Below are 17,004 nucleotides of genomic sequence, written 5' to 3'. Positions count from 1 at the left end.
GTTTAGTGTAACAAGGTGGAGGTGATAATTATAGCCTTTCCTCCTAACATTACTTTTATTCTTGAATCTAGTTATAAGTTAACTAGGTTGCTGTAGAGAGACTTTCTTATATTTACTCTATCATGTTAAATGCTTCATATAGAACCTGTGGGTTCTGTAAATGATAGAAATTATATTCCCTAGAGCTTTGCTTTACAAGGTATGGTCCAGGGACCAGCAGCATCAGCATTACCTGGGATCTTGTTGAAAGGCAGGATTTTGTGACTTCCCCAGACTAAGCGAGTCTGAATCTGCATTTCAACAAAAACCCCAAGTGTTTTGTATATACATTAAAATATAGGAGCATGGCCTTTAAGTTTATACCTTATATATGTGACAGATTCTTTTTCTGTCAGTGAAGTATAAATAAGCAGATAGTATTTCTTTTCAGAAGTTTGATCTAAGATGTCCATAGTTATCAATTAGTATAAATGCAATGTAAATTCAGTCAAATATTCCTGTTGGTTCTAGTGAAAATAACCTTAGAATACATTAGCATTATATTTAATGGGGCTTTTGCAGCAGACTTAGTTAGATTGTGATGTGTTGCCTACCTTTTCAGGTGCCCCTGCCCAGCACCCTCCCGCTCCCTAAGAGGGAGACTATACAACAGAGCTCCAGCCTCACTTCAGTTCCTCCCACTACTTTCAGCCTCACCTTCAAGGTATGTACAACATCCGCCTCTAAAGGTCCTTGATTGTTGCATGCAAGGGGACAGAAGTTAATACTCTTGGTGTTCATACTAGTTTAGTGCAATAATCAGCAATACTAAGCTGAGGAAATGGAGTGACGTCAAATTACACCTTAAAATTTTATTAGTTTTTAATACCACATAGTAGTAGCTTGATATATCTTCATATTTAAAATGAGGCCTATGCTTGTGAATTTTGTCTTAAAAATACAAGAGAACGTTTTATATTTGGTTTGTGTTGGGTTCCTCTTAGAGACTAATAGTTACTGGAAACATTAGTCATGCAGAAAGCAAGTAACCTGGTGTTGCATGTTTTGTTTTGTTTTGTTTTGTTTTATCATAAGTACCAATAATGGTTAAGAATGCTAGTTTTCTGTCTTTCCTGTAAGTCATGTGTGAATTGAATGAATGCAAAGTGGTAGTTCTAAAGATGTAATTGATTAAAACAAGTAATTTTTTATTTGATTTTTGTTGGATAATTATTGAATAAGAGTCCAAAAGAGATTTTACACAGCACATGCTTTTTGTTGTCAAGAAGTTTAGGCTTATTTTTTTTTTTAATCACCTATTACACTTAAAATCTTGAACTGTGCTACGTGTTACTAATACTCTTGTACAATAGTTATTTGAGACTATTTTATATCAGTTGTTCACCTCAAAAGTAGTCAGTGGTTAAAAAGAACAGATGTACAGATATGGAATTAAGTGAGGGTTATTTTTAGCTGCAGTTTATTTATCTCTTTGGTGCTATGTATTTATAGTTTTACAACCTGGGCCAGTATATCCTCTACTATAGCAGGACTTTGTCATGCTGCATTGGTTGCCAGTGAATCTTTTTGATGATGGTCAAGAGAGGAAGTAACTAAGTTGTTTTATAATGTGGTCAATGTTTGTTTCTAGACTCTTGGTGTTTGATTCTCCAGCCTCCTGACCACTTGTCCCCTTGACCCCCACACACATCTCTTTTTTTTTTTAATACCCCCAACTTCTTTTTAAGAAGCTGCCTAAATATAAGTTTGAGACAATAAAATTTTTACAAGACAACCACTTCTGCTTTGTGTCATCTCCATCTTTACCCAGTCCTTACTGTTTACTGCCAGTTCCTCCTACTCAAAGTCAAAGCTGTGGTTTTTTCAGTAGTCATGTATGGATGTGAGAGCTGGACTATAAAGAAAGCTGAGCACCGAAGAACTGATGCTTTTGAACTGTGGTGTTGGAGAAGACTCTTGAGAGTCCCTTGGACTGCAAGGAGATCCAACCAGTCCATCCTAAAGGAAATCAGTCCTGAATATTCATTGGAAGGACTGATAATGAAGCTGAAACTCCAATACTTTGGCCAACTGACGTGAAGAACCGACTCACTGGAAAAGACCCTGATGCTGGGAAAGATTTGAAGGCAGGAGGAGAAGGGGACAACAGAGGATGAGATGGTTGGATGGCATCACCGACATGATGAACATGAATTTGAGTAGGCTCCCGGAGTTGGTGGTAGATAGGAAGGCCTGGCGTGCTGCAGTCCATGGAGTCGCAAAAAGTAGGACAACGACTGAGCCACTGAACTGAACTGAACCTCATACTCAGCCTTTTTTTGTTTTTTTTCCCCTTGAATGACTGTCTCGACCTGTTTCATACTTATATCTTACATTTGATTTCTCAAATAAGCAAATATTATTAGTTATTCTTTAGGCTGGGTGTTGATTCTTCACATTGCCTTTCACTGCATGTTTTTAATACCCCCAAAAAATACAGTTGAATTACACTAAACTTAAATTGTATTAGCTTAAGACTTTTTCTAGTTTCTTTATTTTTATTTTTTTAGTGTAATTTTATTTTATACTGAAATATAGTTGATTTACAATGTTTTGTTAGTTTCAGATGTACAGTGAAATGATTCAGTTCTACATATGCATATATACATTATTTTTCAGGTATTTTTTCCTTATAGGTTATTACAGAATAGTGAGTAAAGTTCTCTGTGCTATACAGTAGGTCCTTGTTGATTTATCTGTGTTTACTTTTTTTTGTTAATGCCTCTCTTTATTTGAGAGATTTACAAAGTATGGAAATCTCTATTAATATTATATGGGTATTACTGACAATATATTTGTCAAAAGGAAAAATGAATATAGTTAAGAAATTATACTTTTTAGGTTCTTTGAATTTTTAAAATTAGAATCTAAATTTTCTTGCTGCTTAAGAAATGAAACTAATGTATATGGCCTAAATATTATGTAAAATTGGTAAGCTATAATTTATTTCCAATACAACAAAACTGGATATAAAAGGCATTGTAGTCTTTAAAATTGCTCTAAGTCATAAAATCTCAATACTAGCAAATTGCATTTTGTTGGACTTCTTAAGTGGTAGTGTGTGGGGCTTTTTTGCTTTTGTTTCTTACCCTCTTAAGACTTTTGTTTTAAAACACATTTGAAATCAGCAAGGTGACTGTGAGGAAAAGGAAAGAAGCAAACCTAAAAGTGTCTTATATTTTGAATTTGTAGTAGCGATATTGGCCATCAAGGTTAAATTGTATATAGTGTGTGTTTTAAGAGGGAAGTAGGGAGATACATAATATTTCTAAAATTATTAAAGTTAAAATCAGGTTGAAATTTTTATAAAGTTGGCACTTCAGGGACCTACAAACTTCCCAACAGTGGTATTTTAAAATCTTATTTGTGAACAGTGTTCTCATGGGGCTTACCTAGTGACTCAGATGGTAAAGAATCTATCTGCAATGTGGGAGACCCAGGGTTCGATCCCTCCTTGAGAACGATCCCCTGGAGAAGGAAATGGCAACCCACTCCATTATTCTTGCCTGGAAAATCCCATGGACAGAGGAGCCTGGTGGGCTACAGTCTGTCTGGTTGCAAAGAGTCAGATACAACTAACACGTACACATATAAGTCATTGCTGCTGAGTTTTGTAGATTATCTTGGAGTTTTCCTTTCCACTCAATATTTTGACTAGTAGAACAAGAAACTTTAAAATTTCTGTATCTGTTCCTTTCCTGTTCAATGAGCCGCAGAATAGCTGAGGATCTACATCTTTGCTCTCCAATTCAGTATCTACACACCACATGTAGTTACTAAGCACTTGAATGTGGCTAATCCAGGTTGAGGTGTGTGCTGTAAGTGTAAAAGGAAATAGATACTGGATTTGAAATGTTACTTTTTAAATTAAAACATCTCAATTTTTATATTGATTATAGGTTTTAATTATTATTGTAGATATATTGGGTTGAATGAAATATGTTACCAGAATTAGTTTTACCTCTTTATTTTTTAAAGTGTGGCTACTAGAAAATATAAAATTACATGTGGCTTACATTTATGTCTATTGCTGCTACTGCTGCTGCTAAGTTGCCTCAGTCGTGTCCAACTCTGTGCGACCCCATAGATGGCCTCCCACCAGGCTCCCCCATCCCTGGGATTCTCCAGGCAAGAACACTTGAGTGGGTTGCCATTTCCTTCTCCAATGCATGAAAGAGAAAAGTGAAAGTGAAGTCGCTCAGTCGTGTCCGACTCTTAGCGACCCCATGGACTGCAGCCTACCAGGCTCCTCCATCCATGGGATTTTCCAGGCAAGAGTACTGGAGTGGGGTGCCATTGCCTTCTCCATATGTCTGTTGAATAGCTGTAAATCGATCAAATAAGACCCATTTCTACTTTTTAAGAAACTAAGACTACAGGTAAAATCAGCACCCACAAATACAAATGGTGGCAGTCAGAACCTGAAATGCTGAATAGGATTTGGACATGAAACAAGAAATACTACTACTGTACCCAAGCCTAAAGCCTGCTGGTTACATTGCCTTTAAAGCACTGTGAACATAAAATAGCCAAACAGAAGATACATCTCACTTGCCATTCAAGAAATGTTGGCTTAAAGACTTAAAAAGAAAGAGTGGAGAGAATGGATATTTAATGGAGGACCTTTAATGTCTTGCTTACTAGAATCAGAGCCTTAAATCAGTCCGAAAGGACATGGTATTTCCGTTTCCTTATTCACTGGTAGGAATAGGGACTCCTACCAGTCCCAGTCATATTTAGATGATTAAAGCTGTCACTATACTTCACTGACCTGCTTGCCAGAGCGTTCAACAAACTCTGTAGAGACAAAATTAAAACCCATTGCAATTGAGTAAAGGAGTGGAGATAAAGGAGAAAATGAAAGGTTTAAAAGCCTTATGGTCCTAATCTGAAAGATTGTATTTGGAATACATTTATGTATATATATTTGTTTATATATGTGTATTAGTTCTGTGTTAGGATAATGATTTTTTTTTTTTTGGCTTTAAAAAATGTTCTTTTTGTTCCAGATGGAGTCTGCTCGCAAGGCATGGGAGAATTCTCCAAATGTAAGGGAAAAGGGGTCCCCAGTAACCTCTACAGCACCTCCAATTGCAAGCGGGGTCAGCAGTAGTGCGAGTGGACCAAGCACTGCTAATTACAGTTCGTTCTCAAGTGCATCAGTGCCGCAGATTCCTGTTGCTTCAGTCACTCCCACAACTTCACTGTCAGGTAGAAATCCTCATGTACCTTTTCTTTAACGATCTTAAATTATTTAAAATTTCTTTCAGATCTTTTCCTATTTACTCTCCCCAAAAATATAATCGTAAAAGATGTAAAATTGTACATGAGATAATTATCAGCTCTTTTATAAACTTCTTACCAGTTTGCCTTCTTCCCCCTCTCTTTACCCACTCCCAGTTGTAGCTTGGTAAATATTTAATGACGGCTTACTAAAGTACTTCAATTGATCTTCTCTTCTTCCCACCCCAGTTGTCAATACAGATACCTAGAAGTAATTGGTGGGAAATTTCCTGTCTTGTTCCTCTAAACTTTTTTATAAATTTTACCTTTTGATTTTTATTTAACTCATACAGCTAATTAGACCCATTCAGAAATAACACGGAATCACAAAGCTTTTAAGTTTTCTGTGGTCTGTATCTAATTTGAAGGAGCTCTTGGCCTAAGTCTATTGATTTGACATATTTTCTGGGAAAGAGTTACAGGGTAGAGACTTTCCAGTCTGTTATTTGAATAAATGATATCCATTGGCTTTGGTGTTTTGGGTTTTATGTTGTTTTTAAGGAGAGTCCATCAACACCCCAAGTTAGAAGATGTTTTTCTTAAATGTTTCACTAGAGTGTAATCCTTTATCTCATATGGGGCTTTATCATTCTTAAAGAACCAGAGATGTTTCTGAAATATTTGACTCTATGAAGATACATCCTTTTACAATATGCATAACCATGTTTCTTCTGAAAATAGAAGTTTCATTTTAAGCTTTCCTAATACTGTCTATATTTCCAAAACAGTGGGAAATTCCTTTTCCAAGGCATGTAAAATGTATACAGCACAGAATTTACTTTCTCTGGCTAGTTTTCATTTAATGATTGCAGTAATGATTCTCAGTATTCCAGCTTTCTGTGCTAGTTTTAAGCACCAAAAGGACTAGACTTTGGGTTATACTATAGTTATTTGATATTATCTGGAATCAGACATGTATTAAGACAAACCCAGAGGTTCACATCAAAGACAGTATTCCAACTGTACTTCTTCCACCACCCGTTTGCAAGACATCTTCATTATATAAATATTAACAGCTTAGGCCCCAGACTGCTTGGGGATAGGGAGTGAGGCTGTAAAGGAACCAGGAGAGTACGGTAGGAAGATTAGGAAATAAAGAGATTGAGAAGCTTCCTGCTTTTTTCTTTGGAACCCAACTACTTCCTTTCCTTGGAGTCTAGTTTCCCTATACTTCCCTCAACTAGGATAAGTTTTTAACTAGGACCTTCTTGCCTGGTCATCCATATGGAAGAATAGAGATACCTCAATGTTGGTCCCCTCTTAGAACATCATTTGATGTCTGAAAATAATAATAACTACTTCATCTGACTTTTGAATCAAATACCTGTATTATTATTTACTGTAGTATTACTAATAGTTTGTCTTGTTTTTAAAGAATTACTAAATACAAGGAGAGAAATAAATTTGTATGTCTTTCTAGGAGCAGTTTATATTAAATTTTTATATTACATTAATAATAATTATTCTTAAGGTACAGCACTTTTCCCTGTGTTTCTTACATTTATGCCTAGCCTTTAATAGATGTTCAAATATTTATTTGACGTTCTAAAGCTCCTTAAGGTATTTTGCCACAAAGAGGGAAAAAAATCTAACCTTAAGTTTCTGTGACATTTGGGGAGCAGTTGTGTTCTGTCAGGGCCCATTTATGTGCTTGTATTTATGTCTCACCATAAATGAATAAAGTTCTTGATTATCTGTCAGTAATGCCTATCGGGAGCTGCATTAGGCATTACTGACAATTATCCTTTGTGATGATTGAAAACTATGTATTAGTTTGACATTAAGCTATGACAATGTTGTGGGCTCTCAGCCTCCTTGTTTTGTGAGTTTATATTTAAATTTTCTATTTATATTTCTCCAGATTTTGTTGTCCTATTTGCATCTGATAATTGTTTCTTCCTGTTATAAGCCACTTCATATCCACTTTTGGTCTGAGATGCAGTATATAAGTACATAATAAGTACTTATTCAGCATAAATATTAATTTTCCAGTTTCCAGTTGGTGCTTGAATTTACTTGAATTTGCTTGAATTTACTTAAATATACACTACACTTCTCTCATTTTATCCCTCTCCCCAATGTAGGAGCTGGTACATATACTACCTCTTCTTTGAGTACAAAATCTACAACCACATCAGACCCTCCTAATATCTGTAAAGTGAAACCCCAACAATTACAAACAAGCAGCCTGCCTTCTGCAAGTCATTTTTCACAGTTAAGCTGTATGCCTTCCCTTATTGCTCAGCAGCAACAGAGTCCACAAGTCTATGTGTCTCAGTCTGCAGCAGGTAAGATTTTTAAGATTTGAATATAAGGAATTTAGAAAATGAAGATGTTTTAATGCTTCTGTGTTTTTCTCTTTCCCTTACCTTTTCAAGTTTGTTTTTTTTGATTTGCTTTGCAAATTTGTTTCCTCATAGAATTGAATGCTGTCTCTCTATTCAGGGGCTTCTGGCAATTGTTTCTTACACTTATGTTACATAGATAGTAGATTAGTGTACTCACGGATTCAAAGTCTGCAGATTTAATCAGCTGTGGATTGAAAGCGTTTAAAAAAATTTTCACAAAGTTCCAAAAAACAAAGCTTGTATTGTCTGTGTAGGGATAACTATTTATGTAGTATTTACATTGTATTAGGTATTAAAAGTAATCTAGAGATTTAAAGTATATGAAAGGATATGCTTGGGTTATATGCAAACAATGTACCCAATTTTACATAAGAGACTTGAGCATTTAAAGATTTTGGTATCTGGGCCGGGGACAGTGAGGGTGGTATTGTGGAACCAACCCTCTACAGAGAACCAAAGTTTGTTATCTGAAACCTGACAAATTGATGATAAAGTACATGAGGGAAGAATAAACCTAAGAACAACAAAGAAATTTATATATTGGGAGGGGTAACATCCTACTAAATTCCACAGCATTCAGTTCAGGCGCTCAGTCGTGTCCAACTCTGTGACCCCATGGACTGCAGCACGCCAGGCCTCCCTGTCCGCTAACTCCCGGAGTCCACTCAAACTCATGTCCATTGAGTCGGTGATTCCATCCAACCATCTCATCCTCTGTCATCCCCTTCTTCTCCTGCCCTCAATCTTTCCCAGCATCAGGGTCTTTTCAAACGAGTCAGCTCTTTGCATCAGGTGGCCAAAGTAGGAGTTTCAGCTTCAACATCAGTCCTTCCAATGAACACCAAGAACTGATCTCCTTTAGGATGGACTGGTTGGAACTCTTTGCAGTCCAAGGGACTCTCAAGAGTCTTCTCCAGCACCACAGTTCAAAAGCATCAGTTCTTTGGCGCTCAGCTTTCTTTATAGTCCAGCTCTCACACCCATACCTGACTACTGGAGAAACCATAGCCTTGACTAGATGGACCTTTGTTGGCAAAGTAATGTCTCTGCTTTTGAATATGCTGTCTATGTTGGTCATAAATTTTCTTCCAAGGAGCAAGCGTCTTTTCATGCGTCTTTTAATTTCATGGCTGCAATCACCATCTGCAGTGATTTTAGAGCCCAAAAAAAGAAACTCAGCCACTATTTCCACTGTTTCCCCATCTATTTGCCATGAAGTGATGGGACCGCGTGCCATGATCTTAGTTTTCTGAATGTTGAGCTTTAAGCCAACTTTTTCACTCTCTTTCACTTTCATCAAGAGGCTCTTGACTTTCTGCTATAAGGGTGGTGTCATCTGTGTATTGAGATTATTGATATTTCTCCCAGCAATCTTGATTCCAGCTTGTGCTTCATCCAGCCCAGCCCTTCTTTCTCATGATGTAATCTGCGTATAAGTTAAATAAGCAGGGTGACAGTATACAGCCTTGACGTACTCCTTTTCCTATTTGGAACCAGTCTGTTGTTCCATGTCCAGTTCTAACTGTTGCTTCCTGACCTGCATACGGATTTCTCAAGGGGCAGGTCAGATGGTCGGGTATTCCCATCTCTTTCAGAATTTTCCACAGTTTATTGTGATCCACACAGTCAAAGGCTTTGGCATAGTCAATAAAGCAGAAATAGATGTCTTTCTGGAATTCTCTTGCTTTTTCGATGATCCAGCGGATATTGGCAATTTGATCTCTAGTTCCTATGCCTTTTCTAAATCCAGCTTGAACATCTGGAGGTTCATGGTTCACGTATTGCTGAAGCCTGGCTTGGAGAATTTTGAGTATTACTTTACTAGCATGAGAGATGAATGCAGTTGTGAGGTAGTTTGAGCATTCTTTGGCATTGCCTTTCTTTGGGATTGGAGTGAAAACTGACCTTTTCCAGTCCTGTGGCCACTGCTGAGATTTCCAAATTTGCTGGCATATTGAGTGCAGCACTTCCACAGCATCATCTTTTAGGATTTGAAATAGCTCAACTGGAATTCCACCACCTCTTCTAGCTTTGTTTGTAGTGATGCTTCCTAAGGCCCACTTGACTTCATATTCCAGGTTGTCTGCCTCTAGGTGAGTGATCACAACATCATGGTTATCTGGGTCATGAAGATCTTTTTTGTACAGTTCTTCTGTGTAATCTTGCCACTTCTTAATATCTTCTGCTTCTGTTAGGTCCATACCATTTCTGTCCTTTATTGAGCCCATCTTTGCATGAAATATTCCCTTGGTATCTCTAATTTTCTTGAAGAGATCTCTAGTCTTTGCCATTCTATTGTTTTCCTCTATTTCTTTGCCCTGATTACTGAGGAAGGCTTTCTTATCTCTCCGTGCTATTCTTTAGAACTCTGCATTCAAATGGGTATATCTTTACTTTTCTCCTTTGCATTTCACTTCTCTTCTTTGCACAGCTATTTGTGAGGCCTCCTTAGACAACCATTTTGCTTTTTTGCATTTCTTTTTCTTGGGGATGGTCTTGATCCCTTGTCTCCTGTACAGTGTCACGAACCTCTGTCCATAGTTCATCAGACACTCTATCAGTTCTAGTCCCTTAAATCTATTTGTCACTTCCACTGTATAATCATAAGGAATTTGATTCAGGTCATACATGAATGGTCTAGTGGTTTTCCCTACTTTCTTCAATTTAAGTCTGAATTTGGCAACAAGGAGTTCATGATCTGAGCCTCAGTCAGCTCCTGGTCTTGTTTTTGCTGACTATATAGAACTTCTCCAGCTTTGGCTGCAAAGTATATAACCAACCTGATTTCGGTGTTGGCCATCTGGTGATGTCCATGTGTGGAGTCTTCTTTTGTGTTGTTCGAAGAGGGTGTTTGCTATGACCAGTGCATTCTTTTGGCAAAATTCTATTAGCCTTTGCCCTGCTTATTTCTGTACTCCAAGTTTGCTTGTTACTCCAAGTGTTTCTTGACTTCCTACTTTTTCATTCCAGTCCCCTATAATAAAAAGGATATCTTTTTTTGGGTGTTAGTTCTAGAAGGTCTTGTAGGTCTTCGTAGAACTGTTCAGTTTCTTCAGCCTTACTGGTCGGGGCATAAACTTGAATTACTGTGATATTGAATGAGTTGCCTTAAAAACAAACACATTAATCAGAGTTAAATTGTAAATAAATGATTGAAAAATATTCAAGCTCACTCATTTAAATTCAGAATAAAAGGACAGTGAGGCTATTTTTTGTCTTTGTATTTGGGAAATATTAGGACGATTGATAATACTTAGCATATTTAATACCCAGTATCTGTAAGGATCCATAGGTATTATTACTACGCTCTTAAAGCACATTGCTAGTGAGCATGTAAGTTGGCATAATTCTTTTAGAAAAGTATCTCAGAATGTTTTATGTGTTCATCATCACTGTCTGTGGTTTGAGGGCTTCTCATTGCAGTGGCTTCTTTTGTTGCAGAGCACAGGCTCTAGGCACTTGGGCTTAATAGTTGTGGCACACAGGCTTAGTTGCTCTGCAGCATGTGGGATCTTTCCAGACCAGGGATCAAACCCGTTTCTCCTTCATTGGCTGGTGGTTTCTTTACCACTGAGCCACCATGGAAGCCAGTTTGGAGTCTTATGTATAGATAAGCCTACTTGTTAATCAGAGATATATGTATGAGGATGTTCATTCATTGCAGTACTGTTTATAATGATAATAAAAGCAATATGGAAAGTTCTCCCAAACATACTGTTATATTAAAACAACATAACACAAAGTAGTGAATATAAACATGGAGAAGAAATCTGATAAGAATCTATACCAAATTCTTTCAATTATTAGGCTCTTAAAGCACATTGTTAGTGAGCATATAAATGGGCATAATTCTTTTGAAATATTTTGCCAAATTCTAGTTGGTTCAGTTCAGTCGCTCAGTCATGTCCTACCCTTTGCAACCCCATGGACTGCAGCACGCCAGGCTTCCCTGTCCATCACCAACTCCTGGAGCTTGCTCAAACTCATGTCCATTGAGTCAGTGATGCCATCCAACCATCTCATCCTCTGTCGTCCCCTTCTCCTGCCTTCAGTCTTTCCCAGCATCAGGGTCTTTTCCAGTGAGTAGGTTCTTTGCATCAGGTGGCCCGAGTATTGGAGTTTCAGCTTCAGCATGAGTCCTTCCAATGAATATTCAGGACTGACTTCCTTGAGGATTGACTGGTTCGATCTCCTTACAGTCCAAGGGACTCTCAAGAGTCTTCAACACCACAGTTCAAAAGCATCAATTCTTCGGTGTTCAGCTTTCTTCACAGTCCAACTCTCACATCCATACATGACTACTGAAAAAACCATAGCTTTGACTGGACGGACCTTTGTCAGCAAAGTAATGTCTCTGCTTTTTAATATGCATCTAGATTGGTCATAGCTTTTCTTCCAAGGAGCGTATAAATTGGCATAATTCTTTGGAAATATTTTGCTAAATTCTAATTGGTAGATTTAAAATTAGGGTGAATTTGCTGGTTAATTTTCAGTTTTTGTGGATTATATAAAATTTTGCTACTTTGTACCCCAGTGGCAGTATATGAAAGTGTTTTTTTCCTACCTTCCACAAGTACGAGAGTGTCATTGTTTTAATTTGCATATACCTGTCAGGTAGAAATGTTACATCTTTTTCCTTTTGCATCTTTTCACATTTCTAGTTTTTCCTTAGCTATATGAATTTTCAGAAGGCTCACTTAATATGAAGTCTGCTTTAAAGTTTGGTTGGGGTTACTGTTTAGAAGATTCTGAAGGTGAGGCACTCATTGGTTCTTATTTTTCCTGCTAATCTGTAGCTCAGATCCCAGCTTTCTACATGGACACAAGTCATCTATTCAATACCCAACATGCGCGACTGGCTCCACCATCCTTGGCTCAGCAACAAGGCTTCCAACCAGGTCTCTCTCAGGTAAATATCACAGGCTTCTTTCACCCTATCATGTTTATGGTGTAATAGTATTTGGGGGTTCAGTTTAGGACTAGTAATGGATTGAAAAGGAATTTTAGACGTTTACATTTTGTTTTGTTTTCAAAGGGAACTGATACGTAGCATTAATGTTTTGTTTCATGTCTTACATTTTTATTTTCCAAGTGTGTCGCTTGTGTATGTGGTGTTCACATACTGTTTTTACATTGCATTGCAGCCAACTTCAGTTCAGCAGATCCCAATCCCTATTTATGCCCCACTGCAAGGACAGCATCAGGCCCAGCTGAGTTTGGGTGCTGGGCCTGCTGTTTCCCAGGCTCAGGAACTATTCAGTTCTTCACTTCAGCCATACAGGTAAATGCTTTATAATTATGTTTGTGATGATGTTGGAAACAATGTAAATGCTGAACCTTCTTGCCATATCCTGTCTATTCCCTCCTTCCCCCCAAAAGTAAGATGACCTTCTTATAAACTGCATTATATAATTGTTTTGCATGTGTGTCATGAACTTCAGCCTCTGGTAATTTCTGTCAGACTTTATTGAACAAAGTGAAGCTTCAAAGCTTCTTGAAGAAGAGGCTAACAGCAGTCCCATAAAAATTAGAAATCACAGAGAAAAACTGCTTAAGGACCTAAAGGTGTAAGTGCCACCTCGCTGCTAACAACTGTAAATCAGACTTGCTCTGTGTAAGAGCTAAGGCACAGCAGATGATAGCAGTATGTAAGAAGGCAGAGGCCAGGATGGAATGTAATAAAAGCGAGAGAAGTGGAGTGTCTGAAACAGAACAGAAGTAGTAGTGATGAGTATGTTGTCGTATATGAGTATAGTATAGAAGAAACCATTCTTTTGAAAGATTCATCCTGTTATCTTTGCAATTAAGCAAGTAATAAAAACTGATCTTTATCCAACTTAATATATATTACTCAGCCCTTGACATACACTAACTTATTTGGTTTTCCCAAGACCAGATAAAGTAGATTAAGTCATCCCTGTTTGACATTTGAAGAGGTTGTGGGTTTTATTTTGTTTTTATCCTAATGTTACAGTACAAATAAGTGGCAGATCCTGGATTTAACCCAGGTGTCTCTCATCTCCAACTTAATGAGACTGGCAGGGTGGCTGCTGCTAAGTCATTACAGTCGTGTCCGACTTTGTGCGACCCCATAGACGGAAGCCCACCAGGCTCCCCCGCCCCTGGGATTCTCCAGGCAAGAACGCTGGAGTGGGTTGCCATTTCCTTCTCCAGTGCATGAAAGTGAAAATGAAAGGGAAGTCGCTCAGTCGTGTCCGACTCTTAGCGACCCCATGGACTGCAGCCTACCAGGCTCCTCCATCCATGGGATTTTCCAGGCAAGAGTACGGAGTGGGGTGCCGTTGCCTAAGGGTTGAATAATAGCAGTGATGATGGCATAACTCAGTCATCATCATGGTACATCTGTCATCAGTACTCATGGTAATAGCTCTGAACCATCAAAAAGAAAAAGAAATTCCTTTCAGGACATTTAGTGTAAATTAGCTTGCAAAATTAGACATTTCCTTTTGGAAATTTGCTTTCAAGTGATTCAGGTAGAATTTCCATACTTTATAGGTTAAAATTGGCATTGATTGATATAGCTCATTTCTACAGATCATGTTTCATTCCTAAAGAAGGTGGTCTCAGCTAGTCACACTTTCTCAAAGGAGCAGAATTATTGGTTAACTTAATAAATGGGGCTCTCACTTTCGTTTTTTATTAAAGATTTTTCAGTAGCATTGAGTACATCTGTATAATTAATACTAATTAATTAATTCTGATACTACTCTTGTCATTTAGTTTGGTTATTCCAAAAAATTCTCAGTACAAGTAAAATTATTACCCTAAATATAACTATAGGCAGTCTCTTTCATGTTGTTAAATTTGAGATTATATTGAAATTTGTAGTAAAACTTAAAAGTTGAGTAGAGGGACTTCCAGTGGTTAAGACTCTGCACTCAACAGCAAACAAAAAACCAAACTCCACAAATGTAAAAATCCAGAAAATATATATTTATAAAAAAAACTTTAGTAGATTTAGAAAGAGCAAATAGATTTAATCTCAAAACCAATCTCCTTTTAATTGGCTGTTTGAAACACTGTTGAAAAGTTTGCTACCTTTGAGCTGTGTTAAACAGAGTTCAGTAATTAGTAATGTCTTCAATAGTCATGGGAGATGAATTTGCAATGCACCGACATTCTGTAACCCCCATTTTAACAATTGCCTTGGAAGATGAACTTTTTAAGTATATATATGTAATATGTAACGTGTGTGTGTGTATGTATGTAAATGTCTATGTAATTGTGACAAATGGCTACCTGAAAGGCACCAGTTTCGACTTTGAAAGTAGTTGTTTGTATCCCTTCCACATCATTCTGCTGTTTCATGTTCTGAACCTAATTAGCGTAGTATTTATTAACAGGGAATCATTGGCGTTAATTTCTGCCAAGATGGTATAGTTTTAACTGTATACTGATGTTTTCACATTTTATGTTTGAAGCATTATAAGTAGATGTTGTAAAAATTAGTTGTGTCCCTAGAAAGGTGTTCCTGCTTAATGGGTTTTGTTCCTGCCTCCATCCCAGAAATAATAGGGCAGTCTGGGGTTATATTTCAGCATTGTATGTTTTTAAAAACCCTTCAAATATGCGATACAGCATTATTAACTATAGGCACCATGTTGTACATTACATCCCCTTTATAAGGGAGTCATATACCCTTTGGCCATAATACTGTTTTGCATATTTGAACATTGCTAAGAGAATAGATCTTAAAAAGTTTCTCATCACAAAAAAAAATGTGTAACTATGTGTAGTGACTAATGTTAACTAGACTCATTGTGGTGGTTATTTTGCATATGTATGAATACCGAATCATTCCATTGTACACCTGAAACTAGTCTAATGTTATGAGTCCATTATGCTTCAATTAACAAAATGGAATTTTGTGGGTGCTCCTGTTGTTAACTGCTACTCTGCTTTATTCCATAGAGGTCTTGAAATATATGTACTACATGTTTATATATGTATACTATGTATATATTATCTGTAATGAAATACAGATATTAAAAATCAGAGCTGTTGGTTCTATAAATTCAAATAGACTGGTAATACCAAAGAGAACAACAACAGATTTGGTTCTGAGCTTACTAATGAACACAGGAAAATAGAATTATTCTCATTGTTAAAGAGAAGAAAATCTTAGCATTTTCTCAGCAAGAGTAATAATAAGCCTTTTCCCAGAAGTTTAACGTGCAGAGCTCTACTGTATGTAGGGCTCAATAAGTCTTGAAAGAAGTGCTTTAGACACTGTATTCTCTACCTCTTTAGTTACGCTAAGTAGAGTATTTGGTCATTTGAGATACTCATTCTTAAGAGTTCAGATTAAAACATGCCTTTCTCTTTAATACTTCCGTAGATCTCAGCCAGCCTTTATGCAAAGCAGTCTGTCCCAGCCATCTATGGTCCTTTCTGGTACTGCCATCCACAACTTTCCAGCTGTCCAACACCAGGAACTTGCCAAAGCACAGTCAGGTCTGGCCTTCCAACAAACTTCAAATACTCAACCTATTCCCATATTGTATGAACATCAGCTGGGTCAGGCATCAGGACTAGGAGGTTCTCAACTGATCGATACACATCTTCTCCAGGTAAGGCGAGAGCTAGAATCACGCACTGTTTTTGTATTCCTATTCAGCAAATTATTTAAGAAAGAGTTTTGGGGAAAAAAAAAATGTTAAAAGACACAATGAAAAAACAAAATCTTCCTTTCTGTCTAATGCTAATCAGATTCTTTGAGATTACTTTGAAGTTGTAACCTTTGATCCTGAATTAGAAAGTATTTCAATCTACTTCTTACAAAATATTTTCTAGGCTAGAGCGAATCTTACCCAGGCTTCAAATCTTTATTCTGGACAAGTACAACAGCCTGGTCAGACAAATTTTTATAACACTGCCCAGTCACCAAGTGCTCTCCAGCAGGTAAACTATGGCATGGTAAATTTCCTCAATTTTCTTTATTATTATTGTTGTTGCTGTTGCTTTTGTTGTTGTTGGGGGATTAAAATAGAACCAAGATGGGGAGATGGTCCAGTGGCCTCAGAGTTTTTTCCTGAGGAATTTAGGAATTCTCTGGGGTCCACTGGTAGTGGGACATGTTTCAGTCTTACACCACCCCTCTTCTCACCCTCACTTCCCATAAAATCAGTAATGCTCTTTACCTCTTTTTAAAGAGGACTTCTTTTATTTATTTATTAATAAATATTTATTTTGTATCAGTTGCAGCACACAAGGTCTTTTTTGTGGCATACAAGATCTGTAGTTTGGCATGTAAGATCTAGTTCCCTGACCAGGTGTCAAACCTAGGCCCCCTGCATTGGGAGCATGGAGTCTT

The 17,004-nt window shown here is 37.3% G+C and overlaps 1 protein-coding gene across 14 annotated transcripts in view; it reads left to right on the top strand.

Moving 5' to 3' along the window:
• The window catches only part of PRRC2C (proline rich coiled-coil 2C), a 95,334-nt gene that overhangs the window by 71,213 nt on the left and 7,117 nt on the right, over positions 1-17,004 (top strand). For 11 of the 14 annotated variants that reach the window (XM_070385296.1, XM_070385298.1, XM_070385295.1 and 8 more), the window contains 7 exons: positions 602-703; positions 5,049-5,250; positions 7,407-7,610; positions 12,467-12,579; positions 12,815-12,951; positions 16,030-16,261; positions 16,485-16,607. In XM_070385296.1, the coding sequence (XP_070241397.1) occupies positions 602-703; positions 5,049-5,250; positions 7,407-7,610; positions 12,467-12,579; positions 12,815-12,951; positions 16,030-16,261; positions 16,485-16,607 (1,113 nt within the window). The remainder of the gene's footprint in view (positions 1-601; positions 704-5,048; positions 5,251-7,406; positions 7,611-12,466; positions 12,580-12,814; positions 12,952-16,029; positions 16,262-16,484; positions 16,608-17,004) is intronic. The other 3 variants (XM_070385297.1, XM_005902401.2, XM_005902400.3) reach the window with 1 other exon arrangement.

Source organism: Bos mutus, chromosome 16 (genome assembly GCF_027580195.1).
Source record: "Bos mutus isolate GX-2022 chromosome 16, NWIPB_WYAK_1.1, whole genome shotgun sequence".
Lineage (NCBI taxonomy): Eukaryota > Metazoa > Chordata > Mammalia > Artiodactyla > Bovidae > Bos > Bos mutus.
This window is presented reverse-complemented; position numbering and strand designations above follow the sequence as displayed.